We start from the raw sequence: 23,901 nt of genomic DNA, 5'->3' as shown, positions 1-23,901 counted from the left end.
AGGAGTGGGGAAGATCCAAGTTCAAATCCAGCCTGCAGCACTGACTGTATGATGCTGGGGCAAGCTGTGTCACCATTGGCTGCCCTCAGTTTCCTCAGCTGTAAGGTGGGGATCACCATAACACCTACTTCCCAGGGTGGTTGGGAAGATTAAATGAAATCCTTTTTGTAAAAAAGTACTTTGTGCCATGTAAACGCTAGGTATTATTCCTTTTGTAGCTCCTTGGTTCCATCTGCTGTAGCTCCCTACCTAAACTAGGTCCTTGGCTTATTGGCCGCCATGCTGCAGTCACCCTGTGCCACCCAGGACCCTCTGTGTCCCTAGCAGGGCTGTGCGGTTGGCCAGGCTTCTCCTCAGTCCCCATCTCAAAGTCCAAGCCTGAGAGTTAGCTTGGAGATGAGAACAAAGGGGCAGTGAGGGCTTCACCTGTCCTCCAGGGCCTTCACACCAGCTCCCAGTCTAGGAAGCTTTCCGCTGGTGCAGAGCCCAGCCTGATGCGGGCCTCCTTCACTTGCAGAATGAGAGGGTTAGACTCCATTGCCAAGGTCCCTGGGCTTCTAGCTGTGTATCTGGGCGTAGCCACTTTGGGTGTTCATTCCTTTCTGGCATTTTGTGGCTCCATTTGGGATTTCCTTGGCAAATACACTGGAGTGGTTTGCTCTTTCCTTCTCCAGCTTATTTTATAGGTGAAGAAACAAAGGCAAAAGGGTGAAGTGATTTGTCACAGCATGTCAGGCTGTGAACTCGGGTCTTTCTGACTCCGGGCCCAGTGCTCCAGGTCACTGTGCCACCTAGCTACCCCGGGCCTAGCCCTTACTTTGTGAACACTTGTTGTCTACTTGTGGCGAGCCCTCTCCAGGGCTGCCTTTGGAGAAGGGTCAGAGGAAGTGGGGGTAGAACAAGGGTCTCACAAGGCCCAGACCCATCGATGAGACCTGAAGGCAGTCAAGTATTTAGGAGGCACCTGCTATGGACCAGGTACCTTACTAGGTGCTGGAGATACAGGTACAAAGAGTGAAATGAAAAGCAGAAGCTTACATTCTCTGGGAGGAGACAACACAAAAGCGAGCTGACAAGGCGGCTTGGAGGCTGGTGAAGGGACCCTCCAGGGGTCATGGGAGTGAAGGTGCAACAAGTCAGATCACCTGGGAAGGGAACAGTGAGCCTGGGTTCCTCTCCCAAAGGGAAGCACTGGGAGGAATTCATCAGTGGGAGAAAGAGACTGGCTTGAAGGAGGTAGTTCCAGGGGGAGAAAGGTGACATACAAAATAGTTCAAGGTGGTCTGGACAGGAAGGGCACTGAACAACAGTTGGGGGATCAGGAAAGGCTTCATGCCAAAGGTGATCATCAAGCTGCAGCTTGGAAGAGATGAATTCTACCAGGCAGGTATAAAAGGAAAGTGCATACCAGGCATGGTGGACTGCCAGGAAGAAGGCATGGAGGCAGAAGATGAAGTGTGAAGAACAAAGAGAAGGCCAGTTTGGCTGGATCAAGAGTGTATAGTGTAATAGATGATATTGGAGGGTATATTTGATGGATACTAGATAACTAATGGATCAGGTAGTTATCTTCTTTTGCTTACCCTCCTCCCTCTATATCTCCCTTTCTCCCTCTTCCAGCCTCTTCTTCCCCTCCCCCTTTCTTTTTTAGCCTCCTTCTAAGTCACTCAGGATGAGCTATAAGGTTTCAGAGGAAATATTCCTTTCTTTTCTTTATCTCAGGGATGTATCTGGGGAAAACAGGAAAAGATGAAGGATGGAGCTAAGAGGGGTGGAGGTTTCCCTATTATCTACAGTGAGTCTTAGGTTGGAGGATAGTGAGAGAAATGGCAATTCAGCCACTACCATGAAACAGCCAGTCAGAGAGAGATATATGGACTATTGTCCTTCTTCTGTCTTCAAATCAGCCAGGCCACCTCCAACTTGATTATCCCAAGTCCCAGAGATAAACCCAGCTTCTTCCTTCAAAGTCACCACCATCAGCCAAGAAACCCCAAAATCCAGTCAGTAGTTGGCTCTTGCCTTCAACTATTTCCCTGTAACATTCCAAATGGAATTTTCCTTTGATTGGCAGCTGATCAATCTCCAGCTTCTTGTCTTGCTGCATGCCTTGTAATTTCTCTCTTCTCCACATTTTCTCCCTTTTCGTCTTTTTAAAAATGCACCCAGCATTTTTTTTAACGATACTTACCTTTTGGATATATTTTGTTATATCTCTAACTACCTAATTCTTAACCCTGTACTATATTAAATATTCCTTTACCCTCCCAAAATAACAAATCATAAACTTAGCTATTCTGTCTATCTAGTTCTATGCTAAGTTTGGGCATAGGAAAAATGGTTTAGGTAATAGAGATTTTACATGAAATATAGTTTTGACATAACTCACGGAACAATTTTTTAGACAATTCCAACAATTTCAACAGCATTTTGATTATGTAACTGTCTTATCTCCTAATGTCTACAAATCCAACTAAGTAAAATTTTCTATTGCTAACCAATAATTATAATGTATTCTAAGTTCTATACTTAAGTAATTTTGTCTGTCCCTACTTCCCTAAGACTTTGAACAAATTTCCTAAACTGTCCCTATAGTTTAGTCATTAGAACATTAGTAGATCATTCTAATATAGTTTGTTAGTACATTAGTATTTACACATGTACATAGGTTGTATCTATACAGATTTACATATGTACATCCATTGTTCTCGATTTCTGTGCAACTCACACAGATAAGAAATATCTTTGTTTGAATTTTCCACAGAAATTTATATCAGTGTGACTTTTATGTTTTGCAACTATGCATAAGTTGTATACTTACCCATTCCATGAGATTTCTTCCTACAGTGTATTTCTATGTAATGTGTGTGTATCTATGTGATGTTAACATGTATGTTGCATTCTTATATAACCTCATGATCACAAGTCCAAACTTTCAAAGTCCTTCCATGTCCTTTGATGTTGATTGTAGAAACTCTGTGTGTCCTTCGTCATCTGGTCAGCAGGCCACTCTTCCCTGCTGTCAATCTTAATTGTAGTCCTGTGTTCAATTCAAGAACAAACTGGAACAATCAAGAACATACTGGAACAATCAGGAACATGCATACATGTAAGATTTTTACATGTGCATGTATTTAAGATTGAAATTTTCATTGTGCATGGAAGTAAGCTATGAGTTCTTCATGAGTGCTTGTCAGAATTCATCAGTAATTCTTCATGTATGGAAGTAAGCATTACTTGTGTCCATCTTCACAAGTGGAAGTAAGCTTTACTTGTGTTCATCTTCATGGGTGGGTGTAAGCAGTATAGGTTCTTAGATTTATTGTTAAGAATATGAATTTGAAAGTTTTCTTTTTGATGTTTGAATTTTTCACAAGATTTATTATATGTTGTTTTTAGTTATGTCTTGGAGATATAATTTATATATAATGTAATTTGTTTGGTCATAGAGTTATGTATTCATTTGAAATAATTTGTTACTTTTATTACTGTTGCTATTGTAAGCAGAGAGTTTGTATAGTATGTATAGAGACTTTTCTATGGCTGCTAATCTTTTAAATGCATGTTTCCTTTACTTTGTTTTACTGGCTTTTGCAGTGCTTTCCTTTCATAGTTTCCATTTATAGGCTATCATTTTAACATGTGCAATGCTCTCTTGTCTGTAATTTCTGTTGATAAGGAGTCTTGGGTGCTTTCCTTTGTTTTCCATTCATAGGCTTTCATTCACAAAGACTGTTATTGATTTTTCCCCCTAGGGCTACTCATGTTGCTGCTTATGACTAGTGCTTTTTTAAAAATCATATGTCATTTGTATGTATCTTCATTGATGACGTGATCCCATTGTTGTTTCTTGTGAAGTATCTGAAACAAGAGATATCTTCATGGTATACCCTCCCCTCTTCCTTCCCCCGGTAGAGATTATTTAGGGTGAAGGTTGAGAGATATGGATAACCTGTTTCAGTTCTCAACTATAACTTGATATTAAAGTCTTTGATAACAAATTCGTCCAATGTGAATCTATACTTCCATAGCATTCTAGGTGTTTATGCCTGTCATCGTTATGAAGTTGGAGTTTTTTGCTACAAGCTTAGGAATGTTCTTGTTGAATTACTTAGTTGTTCTTTTGCTGGAATATTTTCTTTTCTACCTAAAACTAGTCTTCATTCTCACAAGGTCTTGTGTTGTATGTTACTCTATGAAACTTTAACTAATCTTGATTTCACTCTCACTGCATGAATGGTATTTGTCATATTTTTGAAGTTAGAGAATAGATGTAAAATTGTATATCTGTCTCTCCTCCTCCAGTTCTTTAATATGTTCCTTGATATCCTCCTTCCCATTCAAAATCCATATCTGTACAAGCCATGTAATTCAACTTCTCTATAAAGTCATCTTTATTATCAACTCCTAATCTTACATAAAGTTCTTCCAATAGAATACAATTTGTTCTGTGCCCAAAAAATATCTCATCATTATAATCTTGGTAAGATTTTGATTGTACTGGTTTCAGGTATTCAATTTTCTCACTTGTGTCCCACACATCCCCTTCTTCATCTACCTCTTCATAAAGCTTATAAAATTGGTATGGCGTCTGTTCTAAATCATCTTGGTCCATTATTATTACACCCTCTGGAATTCCTTCTGACTGTGTATCTGAATCTGACTCAGAGAATCCAATCCTTATGTTATTCATTGGATTTTGTTCAGTGCCATGTAAACTTGTGTCAGATGTTGTTAACTCTGGCTTTGTGCGTTGATCTAATCCTATGTCACCAGCTTCTGTGTTTCCCAAATCAGTTTCTGGTTGTTTCTCATTGATAAGCTTTAGATTTTTGTGTTAAGTTGGTAAACTTGATGGTATGGGGTTAGTTTCTTCTTGCAGATATGTAATATTGTTATTATTAATATTTATAGATTTTACTCTTCTCATCAGCTAGAAGGTTTTGTTCAATTTCCCTCTCTTTTGCCTGTGTAGAGATAGAAATCTGTCCCTCTATGATGTTATTTTCTTCTGGGAATGAGTTTAGTACATCTGCATTTTCCCCTGCATGATTAGGATGTGTGCCTTCATTCTTTCCCACAGTACTGCATATGTATGTTTCTGGCTGTGTAGCTAAGATGTCTGTTGCTACTGAATCATTGTACATTTCTTTTCTACCCTCTCCCAACTGTATATTTGGATAAGTTAACTCTTTAACTTATTTCCTATGAAGTCTTCATATGAGGCTGATTATACTATATTCTCACAAAAGTTTATTTGGCCAGATTCCCCTCTGCCACTTAGAATGTTAGCTTCAAGCCTGCTATTTGAATCCTTGGTTGTTCTTTCAGCTACTAAGACTTCCATTCCATTCCTCTTTTCAAATTCAACTGTCATTTCACTTCCATTACTTTGAATAGGATAATTATTTTCAAATGTAATGTCAGCTTCATTTTCAGTAAATTTTATATTATCTAAATCAGTGACTTTGTCTGTCTTTTCCTTTTACACAATTCAATCCCTGTACCCACTCTGCACTGAAAAAAGTTCTCCAAGAATGTTTTGATTTGATTTGCACTTTTTTCTTGTTTGGTTACTATACAGCCTTTCTCTGAGTCTCTTATCTCTGTTGCCATTTGAGAAATCATGTCCTTAACTTCTGCATCTAGCTGTTTTATTTGTCTCTGCCTGTCTCTTGATTTATTGCATTTGCTATCACTCACAGATTCACTTTCTTGTACTAAATTTCCACAATTCTTATCTTTTTTCTCCTAATTTTAGCAGTCTCTTTTTCACTATTGCTGCTGTCTCCATGTACCAAACTACATACATTATAGGCCTGGCTTCATAATTCTCTCCTAACCATGTTTGGCTCCTGATTTAATAGCCTGTTGCGTTTTCACTAAATCAGTTGCCTGTTGTGTGGATTTTAGCTTACAATGAGAACAGCAAGTGGAATTTTGCTTTCTGTATCTAGCTTATGTGGTTTTGTTGTTATTTACTTCATATTTCTTTTTCAGAAAACAGTCTTTGATCAGGTGTCCTTTCTTATGGCAGAAAAAAGCACTGTCTAGCTTCTCTCTGTACTGTTTTTGGTTTATAAATAGGTTTTGTGTAAGTTCTAACAGTATTCAGTTTCTTGATTTCCTCAATCTCCTTGTCTCTTAAATTTTCTGTTACCTCTAATTTTTCCTTTAAATCTTGCATTTGTTTATGTTGTTCTGAATAATTTTCATGAATGTAAGTAGTGGTTTCACGTAATTCGATCAGACTCACAGTATCATACTTTGGGGAGTAATGTTTAAAAATTCTTTAAGTGAGGTGTGCACCCTTTCAAAAACTGTTTTCTCACGTGATTTGTAGACTCCTCAGTATTTGCCTCTAAACCCATAATTAATTCAGCCATTTCAGAGAGACAAGCTATGAATGAAGCTGGATGTTCCCCTGTATTTTGCATGAGTTTATCAAATCTTGCCCATACATTAGGCTTTGAACAATAGAGCTTAATAGCTTGGAGTAAGTCTTCCCTAAATTTCCTTAAGTAGGACATGCTTGTGGGATTTGCAAAATCAAGGTCTTCCCTTTGCTCCTCTATGGGCCAACTAGTCAGGTTGTTTTCTGACCTGGTCTTTTCAATGAATTAGCGATGCTCATGGGGGCTAAACAGTTCAGACAAGAGAAATTCCACATCTTGGAAATCTGGATCAAAGATCCAGAAAGCACATTTGAGTTCTTTCTGAATCTTATAGGGCTGCTCAATAAATTTTGGAAGCCGTTTCTTCAGGGAATCAAGTTCCTGGGTTGTAAACTATCTATGCACTCTTGAATGTAACATACCAGCTGTACTTGATAACTTAGTGACATCCTTTAGTGGAAAAATTTTCTCAGGTTCACTATCAGACTTAGTGTCCTTGTCACTGTCATTTCTCTGTGCATTAGTCTTTGTTTTCTTTGCCTTTCTGTCTTCCTCTTTGGGTGTACTATCAGTCTGTCCATGTCCCTTATCCTTAATCTGGTCTAGCCCTTTAGCCTTGATAAATTCCTCAAACATGTTCTTAATAACATTTTCCAAGTTAGTATCCACCACCATTATCTTTGCTGCCTTTTTGGGGATTACAAATCTATAAATGTTCTTCTAATAAGTCAGTCTGTATAGCCACCATGGAGATGATATAAACTTGAGTCATAATGTGCCAAAGGACAGTTTCTTTTTGGAATTGCCATTGTAGTATGAGCATCATGGTGTTGCCCAGGTATTCCACCGAATCTACAATCATAAACATAAAACATATATAGCTGTTTTTCGCAATTCTTCAAGGTCCATATCTGACCATCTTGGGCATTGTGTTCTAAAATAATTCTTAATTGCTTTGCAAGAGTTATTTACAAAGATTCTTCTAACTTGTCTTAAACTACTCTCTTTAGTTAAGTCCCAATCTAAGTATCTGTCCCCAAACTCGATAATTCTATCCATAAATCTAGAAGGTGTTTCTTCTTCCTTTTGCTTAATTTTTTCCAGTTCCATCCACTTATCTGTACTGTCTGCACATTCCTTCATTGCTGTGAGGATGGCCTCTCTACAATGGTATAGTTGTAGATAATCCTCAGGATTGTTATAGTCCCATTCGGGATCCTGAGATGGCCAATGTGCTGCATTATGCCCCCAGGTTTTGTTGACATGAGCAATTATTTTATTTTTTTCACGTTCACTTAAAAAAGCCTGTAGTAAGTTCTCAATGTCCTTGTAAGATGGATTATACTGAAAAAATATGTCTCCCATCTTTTTTGTTACTAGAAAAGGATCTTGTTCATATGTGGGGATATTTCGTGTAAATTCATTTATTTCTTGGGGAGTAAACAGTATCCTATGTCTTAAAGTCACCACATCCCCATTCCGTCCTATTTCAGGTACTTCTCTTAGAGGAAACAGGCCTCTAGTTGAATTTTGTACCTGTGGGTCAGTTTGACAAGGACAGGTTTCTCTAGGAGGACAAGATCTCCTTTGCGTTGGAATTTGGTTTTCTGTAGGAGAGGGAACATGAGAAACTGGGATTGCAGGGGAAGGGTTTTGGGGATTAAATTCAGTCAAGATTTGCACTACACGAGAGAAGCAGTCTGTTAACTGGGCTATAGGGAAGGTGTTTTCCATCTCTATTTCAGGGAAGGAAATTTCCTCATTCAAAGGTTCAGAAACAGGTCTGTTTCTAGTAGAGTGGGTGTTTGCCAATTGATCCTGTAAGAAACTTTTTAGATCTTCTAATTGGGCTTGCATTTTATCCTCAATTTTTTTTATTTTAGCATCTCTAAATATAGTATTGAGGAGTACAAAAATAACAGTACCTATTAATATAAAAATTTGGAGGTATCCTTCATTCAATGCCCCTAATTCTTCAGCCTCCATATAATTGTCAAAGAATATAGTACTCATTTTTATATATTTTTTTTAATTTCACAAAACACGTGGGGAGCAGGGCAAAGCAACAAACTTTCCACAGGGTTTTTTTTTGTTTTTTTTTCTAATCCAGGAAGTTGTTCTTTAAGGGAAAGGATATTTAGAAACAGCTCTTCCAGCCAGGACTTTAGGGTCCTGTTGCTGAGATTTAAAACAGCTGTTTTCTGTCTATCAGAGTCACACAGCTGGGAAGTATCCGAGGTCCGATTTGAACCCAGGACCTTCTGTCTCTAGGCCTGGCTCTCAATCCGCTGAGCTACCCAGCTGTCCCTTAAGATTAAAGGGAAGAAAAAGAAAAACTGCTGATTCCAATTTAACTTAAGGAGAAAAGAGAAGAGAGAAAAAGTTTTTTATACTCACGTGTTCTAGCAGCTCTGTCTTTAAGCCAAGTTTTTTGTTAAAAGGGACTAAGTGGTGAGATGGTATAGTAAAAAGGTAAGGAATTTCAGAAGTTTATTGAGAGAATTCTTTAGACTCCCATGTGGTCAGCTACAATGTGACAAGGAAATCACTTTAAAAGACTGATATATATTAATTTAAGGTCACCAAGGAATTCAGCTATGTAATTCCTAAATGAAAACTCAAGTCAGCAGTCAACCTTTTATAGAGTTTAATTACAAACAGGAGGAAGAAAGGAATTAGAGATAGAGAGAGAGAGGGAGAGAGAAAGGGAGAGAAGGGAATAGGGCTTAAATACCCCTTCTGTTTTGGCTGGGCCAAAAGGCCCAAGCCCTTAGATAGCTGGGGCAAAGAAAGGAGATCAGTCCCTATTACTCACGTGACCAAAATGGAGAAACAGTCTCAGGGGCCTCCACCTCCAGCTTCCTTCAGAGCAAGCTTCTCAGAGCACCTCTCCAACCACTCAGAGCCAAAACTCTCCAACCAACCACCCCTCAGTCCTCAGACCCCTCTATCTTTAAGGAAACCATCCAAGTTCCCTCCCCTCAGTTCTCACATCTACCAATCACTGTCCATGTCTTCCCTGTGCCAATGGTGGCTCTAGCTTAACCCAGGACCGCCCAGAGGTCTGTGGCTTTGCACGTCTGTTGAAGGTCATATTCTCAAATAATTAAATCTTGATCCTTTGCTGCAGCCCTTCCTAAATCCTGTTACTCTAAGTAGGGTGGAAATTGTATTTTCCAAGACCTGTTTCTGTCATTCCAAGTATCTCTATTGTATCAATTCTAAAATCAATCATGACTCAAAGAAATTCCTGTTCTATGCTTAAGCATAGGTCAAAGTCCTTTCCATTGTTCAGCAAAAGGTTTTTGTCCTAAAGTAATCTTAAGTAGGGAGGAGAAGGAACCTCCCATGCCAATGGGGTTCACATTCCAATAGACTATCAGTAAGAAATTTTCCAAGTATGAAATTTCCCAATGGTGAAATTTCCAACATTCACAAGTCTAAGAAATTTTAAGGTTTACAGTGGTCATTTTACTATATATGATGTTATAAATCCAGTAAGCTATAATGGCTGCCAGCACAACTACCCCACAGAGAACTTGCTTGAACATCTTGCTGTTTGTTTGAAGAATTTATCATTGTGGAGAAGAGAGAAATTACAAGGCATGCAGCAAGACAAGGAGATTGATCAGCTGTCAATCAAAGGAAAATTCCATTTGGAATGTTACAGGCAAACAGTTGAAGGCAAGAGCCAACTGCTGACTGGATTTTGGGGTTTCTTGGCTGATGGTGGTAACTTTGAAGGAAGAAGCTGGGTTTATCTCTGGGACTTGGGATAATCAAGTTGGAGGTGGCCTGGCTGATTTGAAGACAGAAGAAGGACAATAGTCCATATATCTCTCTCTGACTTGCTCTGTTTTCTGGTAGAGACTGAATTGCCATTTCTCTCAATATCCTCTAACCTAAGACTTGCTATAGATAATAGGGAAACTGAAAAGGGTGAAATTATGGTTGAGACTGAAAAAATCTAAATTTAAGTGGTCACTAAGTGAAATTCCAAATAATAAAATACCCAAGTCAGCTGCCAAATTTTATGGTGATTTAATTACAACAGGAGGAAGAAAATATTAGAGGGAGAGAGAGAAAGGGAGAGAAGGAAAGGAGTTTAACTCAAAACCTGCTCTGGCTCAGGCTGAGCCAAATCCGGAGTTTAAGGCCCTGGAGAACCAAGGCAGAGAAAGGGGTCAGTCCTTATCACTCACGTGACTGGTCTGAAGGAAAGCTGTCTGCAGGGATCCTCCAAGCTTGAGCTCCAGGATCGAACTGGCATCTAGCCCTCCCCACAGGAAGTCACGAGAACTCCAGAGGCTGTTCTCTACCTCACTTCCTGCATCTCACATGTGCCAATGGTGGCTCAAGCTTGACTTAGGATAGCCCAGAGGTCTGTCCTTTTTTTGCACATGTCTGTTGAAGGCCATTTTCTTAGATAATTAAATCTTGAGTTTTATGCAGACCTTCCTAATCTTGTTAAACTAAGAAGGGTGGAGAATTTAGAGTTTCCAAGACCTGATTCTGTTATTCCAAGTATCTCTATTGTTATTGATCAGGAAATAGCTAAATCAGATCTTCTAAAGAATGGTCTGATTAGGGTGGAATAGTTTTGAAATTCACAAAACCTCCAACCCTCTTACCTTCATCCATCTTTCCTGTTTTCCCCAATAAACCCTTACTTGAGATAAAGAAGAGAAAGGAGTATTTCCTCTGAAACATCATAGCTCACCCTGAGTGACTTAGAAGAAGGGGGAAAGGGAAACTAAAGGGAAGAAGAAGGGAGTAAGGGAGTTCGGAAGAGGGAGGAAGGGAGGTATAAAAGGGAGGAGGGTAGGCAAAAGAAGATAACTACCTGATCTATTAGTTATCAGTATCCCATCAAATATACCCCCTCCAATATTATCTATTACAATTGGCAGGAGCAGCCGGGAGGCTCAGCAGAGAGAGAGTCATGCCCAGAAATGGGAGGTCCTGGGTTCAAATTTGGCATCAGACACTTCCTAGCTGGGTAACCCTGGACAAGTCACTTAACCCCCACTGCCTAGCCCTTACAACTCTTCTGCCTTGGAGTCAATACTCAGTATAATTCTAAAACAGAAGATGAAGGTTTAAAAAGGGGCGAGGGGGGAGGGGAGGATGTGTACAGTCAAATAATACCTAATGAGTCTGGAAAGGTAGGTTTGGACCAGGATGTATAGGACTTTAAAGCTAAAAAGGAATTTCATCCTAGACGTGATAAGAATCTAAGAGAGTTGATTGATTAGGAGTATCATATGGTCAGATCAAAGCTTAAGGATAATTATTTGGCAGCAACAAAAGAGGAGTCTATCAGGTGATGAGATGAAACAAGGAGAAAAAAGGCTCCTTCAGTATCTGTGCAAGAGTTGTTTAAACCTGGTGGCAACTGTGATTAGGAGCCAATACAAAAGATATTTTGAAGGTAGAAACAACCAGGTTTGACAATTAATTGAATATGTGAAATGAGGAAAAATGTAGAAGCCTCAAAAATGCTACAGTTCTGAACCTGGAAAATTGAAAGGATAGTGGAGCCTTTGACAGAAATTTCAAAGTTTGGAAGACAGGAGAATTTGCAGAGAAAAGAAGTGTTTCCCTAGAAACATGTTGAGTTTAAGATGTCCTTCTGATGTCATTTTGAAATGTCTAATAGCTGTAACTAGTGATACAGGAATGAAGCTCAGGAGAGAGACTGGGACTAGACATAGAGATCTCAGTCATCTTTGTAGAAATGATGGGTAAGCCCTTGGGAACTGATGGGCAACAGGATGGCCACCTTTCAAGCACAGCATTACAAGGGTCTGTAGTCACAGCATCAAAAAGGGAGATGTTGGGAAAAGAGCTTTTCTAAGTGATGTTCCCATGGAATTTCCAATTGGAAAATGCTTCCCTCAGCCATAACAAACACAGGAAGCCCCTAAAAGCCATCATTAGAGGCAAAGTTAAAGAAACTCTGGAATGCCAAGAATGTCCTACCCACAAGTCAAAGGTTCATAAGTTTTTAAAGCTTGAAGTAATCCTAAACATTAGATCCAACCTACTTTTTTTAAAGATGAGTAAACTGAAGCTGAAGGTCACAAGTAACAAAAAGTAATGATTCAAACTCGGGTTTTCTGACCTCAATTTGAATCCCCTCTCTACCAGTAAACTATGCTATGGCACATCATGATCCAGAAAATTCGAAGTCTTCAGAAATGGATTGGGATTATGTCTTATGAGACAAATTTTCAAAGGGCCTAGGTTTTGGAGGGGTTTCTGGAATATTTCAGAATAGTTCTTTTTTTTTATTACAAATTTCTACATAAGTTTTCCAAAGTTATATGATTCATATTGTCTCCCTCTCTTCTTCCCTTCCACCTCCCAGATGTGATAAGCAATTCAATCTGAGTTATACATGTATTATCACATAAAACATTTCCACATTTTTGTAAGTGAATAATCTTATTGAACCCAAACCCCCAAATCATATGCCCAAATAAACAAGTGATAAATCATACACTTTCATCTGCATTCTGACTCGACCAGTTCTTTCTCTAGAGGTAGATAGCATTCTTTGTCATAAGTCCCTCAGAATTGTCCTGGATCATTATATTGCTATTAGTAGCAAAATCTGTCACATTTGATCATTCCACAATATTTCAGTTACTATGTTCAATGTTCTCCTGGTTCTGCTTATTTCACTCTACATCAGTTCACATAGGTCTTTCCAGCTCTTCCTGAAATTATCCTGTTGTTCATTCCTTACAGCAAAAATAATATTCCATCCCTGTCATATACCATAGTTTGTTCATCCATTCCCCAATTAAGGGACATCCTTTTTTGTTTCCAACTTTGTCACCACAAAAAGAGCAGCTATAAATATTTTTGTACAAATGGTTCCTCAAAGGACCTAGGTTTATAGCAATTCTGCTTCCCTTGGAAGTATAGATATGAAATAGTTTGTAATTATGTTACCAGTGAGTAAAAAAAAAAAAACCTCTCCAACAATGGACTAGGGGTTGAAATCCCAGCCCTGAATATAGGTCTCTCTAGCTTCCAGAGCTATCCTATACCCTCATGCCACAAAGAGACACAGGGAAATGGATAGTCAACCATAGAAGCTATGTAATTACTCCATCAAATTCAGTCTTTAACAAAATAAAAGGACACAATTTAAAAACATGATCCAGGCTCACAAAGCTAAGAAAAGCAAAGGAAAGGAATAAAGACTAGCAGTTCCTGTCTTCAAATTTGTAGCCACCAAAGTGAGCACCCTAGATTTAAAAAACCACAATCATAACTCCCTTTGTATCTATAGCAGTCACCTTTTTTAAAAACCCGTATCTTTTGTCTTAGAGTCAATTCTGTGTATTGGTTCCAAGGCAAAAGAGCAGAGAGAGCTAGGCAATAGAGGTTAAGCGACTTGCCCAGGGTCACACAGCTAGGAAATGCTTGAGACTAAATTTGAATCCAGGACCTTATGTCTCTTGGCCTCTCAAACCTCTGAACCACCTAGCTGCCCCCTGGTCACCATCTTTTTTTGGAATTTTGAGTTTAAAGAAGGTAACTACAAATGTCACCACCAAAGGCTTACATGATTGCACCTCAGCTCTATGTCTCCTCTCTAGAAAATGTCAAAAACTCTTCCCCGTAAGAGTGAGGGGAAACCCACTCTCCAGTCTTGTTCTCCCATTAGCTTTCTCTCTTCCCAAGCTGGAAAGAAATACCAACTACCAGGATTATTATTGCTTTAGGTTCCCTCAGAGGCAGCCAGACAAAGCTTTAGCAAGGACAATAACACTCAAAAGTTTAAAAAGCCTGGGCATAGAAAGAAGGTTGTAGAGGCAGTAAGAAGTGATGGGCCCAGGAACATCACTGGGGATACAAAAATAGATAGGAAAGACATCAAGAAGAAAATGGCATTTGAGCTAAATCTTGAAGGAAATAATGATTTGTTTCCAAGAATCAAAAATGAGGAGAGAATATATTCTAGATATGGGAGTTGGGAAAGTTAAGAAGGAGCAATCAGACAAGTAAAAGAACCAAGTGATAGGAATATCTCAAAAAGCCATAATATAGAAGAGAGTATCCATGAGGAGAGGAGAGGAAACAATGACAGATATAGCTGAGAGGTCAAGCAGGAAGAAGACTGGAAAGTTAATGATCCCTTAATGCCAGATCTCCAAGAGAAGTTTCAGTTAAGAAATGAGTTTGGAAGCCAGATTACAGGGGGATGGAGAAGGAAAAAGTTGGGAGGAAGCAGAGGCATCAAATGTAGATAGCTCTTTCAAGGACTTTGGCTGAAAAAGAGACAATATGACAGTAGGGTTTTTTGAGGATGGCAGAGACTGAATGTGTATGGGCAGCAGGGAAGGAACTAGTAGTTAGGGAAGCTGAAGATTAGAGAGGGGAATGTCAAAGAAGTGATCTGCTGGAGAAGGGAGGAAGTGTTTATCAAGTTTACTTACACAAGAGCTTGGGGGGGGGCGGGGAGTCACATCTTTTCAGAAACTGGGGCAAAGGAGAAAATGTTATAATGAAAAAAGTTCATAATAAGGAATCAGAAGACCAGGAGTCTTAGCTCTGCCAGTAGATATAGGACCTTGCTCAAAGTTTCTGCTCCTTTGGGCCTCAGTTTCTTCATCTGTAAAAGAACATATGATCATAGACATAAGAGTTTGAAGGTACCTTAGGGAGCATCTAGTTCAACTACCTACCTCAATGAGGTCATTGAACTACATTTCTAAGGTCCCTGCCAGTTAAGACACATTCTTTGTTATCTGTGATATATGTTGTTTGGAGCGAATGGAAGAAGGGAATGTAGGCCTCCTCTTTACTCACTCAGATTGGTATGATAAACTGAGGCCAAAGGGAAGCTAGGAGGCTCAATGGATGGAGAGCTAGGTGTGGAGTCTGGAGTTCCTGGGTTCAAATATGGCCTCAGAAACTTCCTGGGCAAGTCACTTGATCCTCAATGCCTAGCCTTTTTTTTTTTTTGGCCTGCGATCCAATATATAGTATTGATTCTAAGACAGAAGGTAAGGGTTTAAAAAAAAAAACAAAAAAACCTGAGGCTAAAGGCAGAAGGTGTAGAATAGGCATTCCAAAATCATTACTTCTCCAGGGGGTGAGAAAGATGGGGGTTACACTCTATGATCCTCAGATCATAGATTTGTAGCTAGAAGGAACCTCAAAAATCCTCTTTTCTGCCTGCCACATAGTAAACACAACATGGCCAAAGACCATACTCCCCCACATTCATTTTACAAATTAAGAAACTGAGGGCCAGAGAGATAACATCTTGGAACACCATTAATTTCTAAAAAATCAAAGAGCAGTGAGAGTGCTTGAAAGTGACATGTGCATGCAGCTGGGTGGCTCAGTGGATTGAGAGCCAGGCCTAAAGATGGGAGGTCCTAGGTTCATATCTGGATTCAGACTCTTCCTAGGTATGTGACCCTGGGCAAGTCACTTAAGCCCCATTGCCTAGCCCTTACCACTCTTCTGCCTTGGAACCAATAGAGTGTTGATTCCAAGACGGAAGGTAAGAGCTTAAAAAAAAAAAAGAAAAGAAAAGAAAACTTTCCTTCTAATGACAATGGGTACCTAAAAAGAAGAATAAGGAAGGGACTGGAAGAGGACTCTGAAAGGGGTCAGGCTTTTGGTAAAGAAGTGGGCACATTCAGAAACAGGAGACCACTTAGGAGAAAATTTAAAAAAAAAAGAAAAGTGGCTTGTGGCAGGTGTAAACAAGCTTCAGAATATTTCCAACAGTGACTAAGGTCCTTGAGCTTCAAATAAGAGTAATAAGAATTATCTCCACCATACCCAGTCTTCCTTCCTCTTCATCTCACTTCCCCTCCCCCTAGTCCTTCTTCCCTTTCTTCCCTCTCCCGCCTTCCCGGAACTCCGGACTAACGGGTGTCAGCAGCCGGGAGACAAGTGTTCCCATAACACCACCCCTCGCCTGTCCGTGACTGACAGGCAACTTCCGGCTCTGGAGGCTGGGCCAGAGCGGCCTCGGGTCAGACGGTTGGAGAATGTCCCCGGTAGGCGCTTGCCTCAGGCTCCGAGCTGGGGCTCTGCCTTTGGCCCTGACCTTGACCCTTTCTCGCGGGGTCGGGGCTCGGGCGGCCAGCGGCGTGGGCTGTGGCAAGGGCCCCTCCTACACCCAGGGCCAGAGCCCCGAGCCCAGGACCCGCGAGTATTTCTACTACATTGACCATCAAGGCCAGGTGAGCTGACGCGCCTGGAAGGGAGGGGGAGGGGTGGAAGGCGGGGCTTAAGGGGGCGTGGCCTACCGGGGCGGGGGGGGGGTGCGTGCGTGCGTGCGTGTATGAATGTGAGTACATGTGTGTGTGTTTAATTACACAGTCCCCTAAAGCAGCATATACACAGGCCCGGGAGCCCTACTCATGCAGTTCAATTCAACTCTGGCTACTTAAGCCCCTGAGACTGTGCTTGCTGGGGCTTGTCATCCAGCTTCCCTGCTTGCTCACAGGGTCAGTCGCCCAGAATAAGACAAGGTCTTCTCCATGAGATCCCATGAACGCCCTAAAGAGATGAGCCTAATAACTGCCCTAGAATAACCAAATGAAGGGGGAAATGCCTGTTGTTCAGACTACATGCTTAGTCCTGAGTTAGCCTATGGGTCCACATGTGCAACAGCCAGGTATGTAGAGCTAGATCCAGAATTACAGCCCAGGATGTTGAGGGGAAATTGCATGTGGAACTTTTAATGGTTCCAAGTTGCTTCCTCCCACACAAAACCCTCATTTGAATGCCAATGTTCTCCCAATAATGCTATACGTCTGAGAATGTGGAAACACTCTAATTTCTGAATAATCAAAGACAATGTGATTAATTGGCATAGAGTGGCACATGACAGACATAAGTAAGCTTCAGAATATTCCCAACAGGATGGATCTATGTATAAGAAATGGTTGTAAAGGGATGACATCCAAGAAAAGTTCATCAGCAAAATGACCTCATAGAGACAATCATTTTGCAATAATGACAGATAGTACCTAAAACCTCAAAAGATCTAGAGGGAAGTCACTTAATACCTGGGATGGCTCCTCCTATGGAGAATCTCTGGCAACACACACACACACACACACACACACAAATTGCCTGGAAAGAAGTTACAGTTATGTTGTAACCTGTAATCAGGGGAGAGATACCTCATCAACATCATCATGGATCTCCTTGAAATATTCAAGTGCTATGCTCTAGGCACTAGACATGCAATGAATACTATCTTGCCCCCAGGGGGATGAGTAGCAAGGCCTAAAGGGGCAATAAAATAGTATTTTCAAAACCAAGGGGATATAGGCACATTTGCACACAAACACATGTGCTTGTCTACATCACATTCAAATATACACAGTGTACACCCTCCTGGATCAGCACCACTCTTCCTTCCTGCGTTGAGAGGAAGTCTAGCTCTTATCCCTCTCTCTTTGTCTCTATCCCTTGCCCATGTCCTGCAGCTTTTCCTGGACGATGCTAAAGTGAAGAATTTCATCACCTGCTTCAAAGGTACCACCTACCCACTTCCAACCCTTGATGAGCCCAAGCCTTTCCATCAGGACACTGAGACCCACCGAGGCCAGTTAATAAGCCCAGGTCTTTTCCCAGGCCTCCTGCTTTCTTTCCCTTCTCCTGATGGATAATGAGCTCCCCAACTATCAACATTAATGAGTGCTGGAGAGATGGTTCTCAGGAAACTTACCTCCCTCATTCTCCCCACTCTGTCTGCCTGAAGTGGGAAAAATAATTATGTTGGCTACTAATGAGAGCATCCTCTGCCCAGAAAGAATTGTACCGAATGACCAGGATAGGATTTAGAGCTTTAAGGAACCTTAGCTCACATACTCCTTTAGAGGAGAAAATCACGACTCAGGTCAAGTGCCTTGCCCAGGAATACACACATTATACAAAAGGCATGATTCAAACCCAGATCCTCTAACATCCAGATTTCCCTGACAGCACATAGGTTTTCCTTTGGGCAACACAGGCTTCAGTAATAATAGTGACCTCTCCCAATGCCCAGCCCTTCCTGACTCTCCCCAGTCCCCTTATCCCTCCCCTAAACCCTACCCCCTAACATTTTCCATGTGGTCTCTGATGAGTTTTGCATTCTGAGCTTCACTTTCAACAAACATAAAATGGGGGGTTGAAGATGAAGACCATCTTCAAACTCAAATGTTCTTTGACTTTGTGATTCTCTCTCGTCCATTTGGGGGCTTTCAAACCCTTCCTTCCTCTACCCTGCAGACCGGCAGTTTCTCATCTTCTTCTTCTCCCGCCTGAGGAAGAACCAGAGTGGTCGCTATGAAGACACCTTTCCCTTTGTCTCACTTTGTGGCCGTGAACGAAACTTCATTCGCTGTGATGACCTGCCTGTGGTCTTCACACATCTGCTGGCAGATGGCCCAGGGCCTCCACGCCTCTCTTATGGTGGAGCAGGTGAGGCCCTGGCTATACCCTTTGAGCCTGCTCGACTGATGCCCCTTCCTGCCAATGGACGGCTTTATCACCCAGCACCTAAACTGGCTGGTGGTGTGGGGCTAGTCCGCTCTTCTCTGGCCTTTGAGCTCAGTAGCTGCTTCCAGTATCCACCAGGAGGAGCTACACTGCCCACCCATATCCTGTGGCAAGGCCAGAAATACCCCCTGACCATGGACCTTGCACCCCTATTTTCTAAATCCTGTGGGCCTTGAAGCATTGTACCCCCTTCTCCTTCATCCATTGTCTGTTTTTTCTTCCTCTGCCCCAGGGATGTGGACATTAGGAAAATGTCAGTCCAAGCTATCGCAAATAATAACTTTCAGGAACATGACTCCCACCTAAGGCCAGGAGATTGCTGGTGCTGAGAAGGGCAGTGGGGGGAGACCCTTAGCAAAGATAGGTCCTGGGGCTAAAGGCACCTTAACAAGGATTAAGAGAGAGTGCTTCTTGTGATGTACTTATTGCCCTCTGGTGACTGAGGCTGGTAAAGCCCACTAATAAACAAGAGAAAGGGGGCAGGGCAGAGTTAGAACAAGGCAATTCTCCCAGCAGTAGGTATTCTGGAATGATCTAGGGGAGTTGCGGACTATAAGGATAAAGACTTCCCCTGCTACACCATGCCAGGGAGTCAAGACAAGGCCTTAAAGGAAAGTGCCTTCATACCTGTCCTCATGTAACCTCCCTGGGCCTAACCCACTGCTCCCTGAGGGTGGAGACAGTGATGGTTCAGGCTCCACACTTCTGACATTTAAATTCAGCTTAATTCAAGAAATGTGGCTTCTCTGTGCTAGACCCTATTCTGAGCACTGAAGATATGAACATTAAAAAGGATGACAGCTTTGCTGTCATGGAGCTTACAATCAGCATTAAGTTTTTTCTGATTGCCCCAATCACTCAGGACTACCCGGTCTCCCCTGGCACTGATTGCTATGCCAGACATTCTACTAGGTGCTAAGGATATAAAGGCAATACTGAAATGGTCCCTGCCTTCAAGGAGCAATGGGAAAGACAGATGTGTGTACATATACAAGCATATTTAGAATAAATACAAAGTTAATACAAGGTAGTTTGGGGAGGGATGGTTATGTGAGTAAAAGGAAAAAATTATATCCAAGAGATGTTGTAGAGCTAGATTTGGCAACCAATTGGATATGTAAAGTGAAGTTGCAGACCTCACCAACCAACAGGACTGAAATAGGAAGTGAGGAAGAGGAATGGATTTTTGGGAAGGATAAAAGATGATGAGTTCTGTCCAATAGGTAGATTCCAATGTATGGCTGGATCTCAGAAGAGAAACTAGGGCTAAAAATGGATGACATCTTCATAGAGTTGATCATTGAACCCATTTACCTAATATAATCGCATCAAGAAAGTACTTGAAAAGTTTGCAAAGCACTTTACATATTTCATTTGATCTGATGAGGTCATCAAATGAAAGTATGCAGAGAAAAGGGAAAGATAATTATCTGGTACACCTACAGTGACTTTGACATGAATGATGATTATCCAGCACAGAAAATAGTTGTCAGGCAGGTAGGAAAACCAGAGAGGACAATGTCCCCAAAACCCAGAGAATAGTATCCATGAAGAGCCAGTAGTAAACTGCCAAATGCCACAGAGATCAAGAAGGATGACATTTAAGAAGAGGTTCTTGCGGATTAGGAAGTTGAGAGTATTAGTAACTTTGAAGAAGGAAATTTCAGTTACATGATGAAGTCAGAGGACATATCACAAAGGGCTTGGAAGAGACAGGAGAGGAAGTTGATGAATATAGTTTGGTTTTTTTTTTTCAAAGTGGTTGAGAAAAAAAGAGACACACAAATGTAGCAGGGATGGTGGGATCTAGTAAGGGATTTCCAAGAATGGGGACTGGGTGTACATATAAACAGCAAGTTGTGGGGGGGCGGGCAGCTAGGTGGCTTAGTGGATTGAGAGCTAGGCCTAGAGATGGGAGGTCTTAAATTCAAATCTGACCTCAGACACTTCCCAGCTGTGTGACCCTGGGCAAGTCACTTAATCCCCATTGCCTAGTCCCTACCACTCTTCTGTCTTGGATCCAATACCCGGTATTGATGCTAAGACAGAAGGTAAGGGTTTTTAAATAAACAAACAGCAAGGGAAGAACTAGTAAATAGAAAGTGACTGAAGATAGGTAGGGTGGAATGATAGTGGGGAACAATCTTTTTTTATTATTATTTAGGTATTTTTCCATGCTTAAATCATTCATGTTCTTTTCCTCCCCCCTCCTGGAGCTGACAAGCAATTCCCCTATGTTGTACATGTATTATCACTCAATACCTATTTCCATACTATTTGTTTTTGTAATAATCTTTTAAAAACCAAAATGGGGAACAATCTTCGGAAGACAGGAAGGAATGGGATCAAGGGTACCTGTAGACATGTTGGTCTTGGTATGGAAAAGGGCTACCTCTTAATCAGAGATTGAAGTCAAGCAAGAAGGGTTGGAAGGTGATGTCAGGTACTTTGGAGAAGAGGGTGCTTGAAGCAAACAGGTTTTTTAGGAGGGGGGGGGTAAATTATAGGATGAGGGCCTCAGCCGAGAGGGTGGAGGAAGGATACAGTATGGGAAATGAGAGACAGGGAAATAGAAGGGGTTAGAACAGATGTTCTAGAGTGTCATAGAGAATTAGGGATAAGTAATACATTTGCCTTGATATGTATGAACTTAGCTAAGATCAAGTAACAAAGTTGTCTATGACAGAAGTAATCTACAGTTGAGCTTTGTCAGGATATGTGATAGAGACATGAGAGAGGTTTTGCAGCATTGCTGAAGAAACAGTTTCCCCTCAGTTTACATTCACCATTTCAAAAAAGTAATAGTTTCCCTTCAGTTTACTTCTTTTATTTCAGATATGAGAAGGGAAGAGACTCTAGAACTGAAATGCTTGTATAGTTTGTGAGTATACCTAGGCTCAGAGCTGGTCTAGTAGGGCCTAATTCACCCACATGCATACCAATATGACTTCCTAAGTACCTCTCAGGGCTATGGGTTGTAACAGACATTTTACATCAGGATATGAGAACAGCAGCTCTTCCTTATTCAGCATTTTCCTTACACTAGCCTGGAGGGAGGGGGTGCAAATATTAGTTGCTTCAGTACTTCAAGGATCTATTTATAAATGCTTCTTTAATCAGAGAGAACTGTGGCTATTGGAATACTCACACTGTTGAAGTCAGTAATCTAATTGGATCTTCCCTTCAACAGAGATTACAACAATTTCCTCATCTTAGTAAATGGTTCTTCATGAGTTGCTAGAACCAAAAATTCATCCCTTAATAGTTAGCCATCTAATGAAGAAGCTCATCACACAAACTGGTGCTCAAAGAGCAGGCACATCGTTCATCACCAGAACTCAAAGTCTTTCCAGCTCAGTAAAACTTTCCAGAATTTGTATACCTCTGGCAGTTGGAAGGTCTGTTCACCCTCATGCCACAACTAGTCATAGAATGGGGCCTTTGCTGAAAATATAAAAAGATTTCCTTCATTTTACAGATGAAGAAACCCAGGATCTTCGAGAAAAGTAACATCCACCATTAGGCCTTATGACTAGTAAAAGGGGCAGAGTTAAAAATAGAAACCTGGTCTCCTGACTCCAAGGCCAGTGTTTTTTTTTCACTTTGAGTGCCTCTTAAAGATAACTTACATAACAGTTTACCTTTTTTAGTGCCCTAGAAAAAAGAAAAAAAGTTTAGTGCCCTAGAAACAGATGGAACCCCACACCAAACAATAAAGAGATGAAAATTCAATTTTTTTTAAATCCAGGGAACAAAATACCTACTATGTGCAAGATTAGAGGCTGGTGGTGTCAAGGGGCAGCTGGATATCTCAGTGGATTGAGAGCCAGGCCTAGAGATGGGAGGTCCTAGGTTCAAATCTGACCTCAAACATTTCTTAGTTGTATGACCCTGGGCAAGTCACTTAACCCCCTTTGCCTAGCCCTTACCACTCTGCTTTGGAACCAATACATAGTAAGATTAGGTGCTAAGAATACAAAAATAAGAACAAGCCTTATTAACAAAACCCAGCAAGAAGAAATAAATTCCATTACTGAGGTCTACCTACCAAGGCACACAGAAAATATAAATTGAAGAAATATTAATTATTTGGTTAGTTATAATAAAAATGACAATAACTAAATTGATTTACTTAATGCCATCAATAAAATTGCCAAATGAAAAATTATAGAGCTAGAAAAAATGCAAAATTCATCTGGAGAAACAAAAAGTAAAGTATCTTAAGGGAATATTGGAGCGGGGTGGGGGGGTGGGGGGAATGAGAAGAAAGGAGTACCAGATTCCAAATAACACTATAAAGCAGTAATTCTCAAAATGACTTGGTATTTGTTAATGAATCAGTGAAATAAGATAACAAAAAAAGCAAATGACCACAGATCATAAGGTTTGATAAAACCAAGGACCTTTACTGAGCCAAGGGCTCAGTATTCAACAAAAGCTGCTAAGAAAATGAATATAGTCTGGCAGAAACTAGGTATAGACCAACATCTCACAAGATAAGCTCAAATAGCTTAAACATAAATTAGTGGAGCAAAGATCTATGAATAGAGAAGGAATGAACCAAACAAGATAGAATTGGAGAAGATAAAATGGGCAGTTATTAAATTTTTGCACAATGCATCTAAAGTTAAAAAGGAAATAAGAGAAAAAACTACAGCAAGTTTCTCTGATAAAGGTATCACTTTTATATATATGTATGTGTGTATGTGTATGTATTCAGAGAGAGAAGCAATTATATGTATGCCCCTTGACCCAGAAATAGCAATTCTAGGCCCAACACCCAAAAAAGATTTTTTAAAAAGGACCCTTGTGTTCAAAAATTTAACAATTCTTTTTGTAATGACAACTGGAAACAGAAGGGGTGCCTAGCTCAAAAAACTGTGAATGTGATGGAATTGTGCTATAGGAAATTATGAAAGGGATGGTTTCAGTGAAACCTAGGAAGACTTGTATGACATGATGCAGAGTGAAG

At 40.7% G+C, this 23,901-nt stretch overlaps 1 protein-coding gene across 1 annotated transcript; it reads left to right on the top strand.

The window, feature by feature from the left end:
- Nucleotides 1-16,280: 16,280 nt before the first annotated feature.
- Nucleotides 16,281-19,753, top strand: C3H8orf82 (chromosome 3 C8orf82 homolog). The gene is made up of 3 exons (XM_007488812.3): nt 16,281-16,615; nt 17,873-17,921; nt 18,660-19,753. Exons 1-3 carry the CDS (start codon nt 16,421-16,423, stop codon nt 19,103-19,105), a joined length of 690 nt encoding a protein of 229 aa, XP_007488874.1. The 5' UTR covers nt 16,281-16,420; the 3' UTR covers nt 19,106-19,753.
- The last annotated feature ends 4,148 nt before the right edge of the window (nt 19,754-23,901 follow it).

Source organism: Monodelphis domestica, chromosome 3 (genome assembly GCF_027887165.1).
Source record: "Monodelphis domestica isolate mMonDom1 chromosome 3, mMonDom1.pri, whole genome shotgun sequence".
NCBI classification, from domain to species: Eukaryota; Metazoa; Chordata; class Mammalia; order Didelphimorphia; family Didelphidae; genus Monodelphis; species Monodelphis domestica.
This window is presented reverse-complemented; position numbering and strand designations above follow the sequence as displayed.

Coding starts and splice junctions, on each gene's coding strand:
- C3H8orf82 (XM_007488812.3), top strand. CDS start 16,421: ATGTCCCCGGTAGGCGCTTGCCTCAGGCTCCGAGCTGGGGCTCTGCCT. Junction 16,616..17,872: donor ACATTGACCATCAAGGCCAG/GTGAGCTGACGC, acceptor CATGTCCTGCAG/CTTTTCCTGGACGATGCTAA. Junction 17,922..18,659: donor TTTCATCACCTGCTTCAAAG/GTACCACCTACC, acceptor TCTACCCTGCAG/ACCGGCAGTTTCTCATCTTC.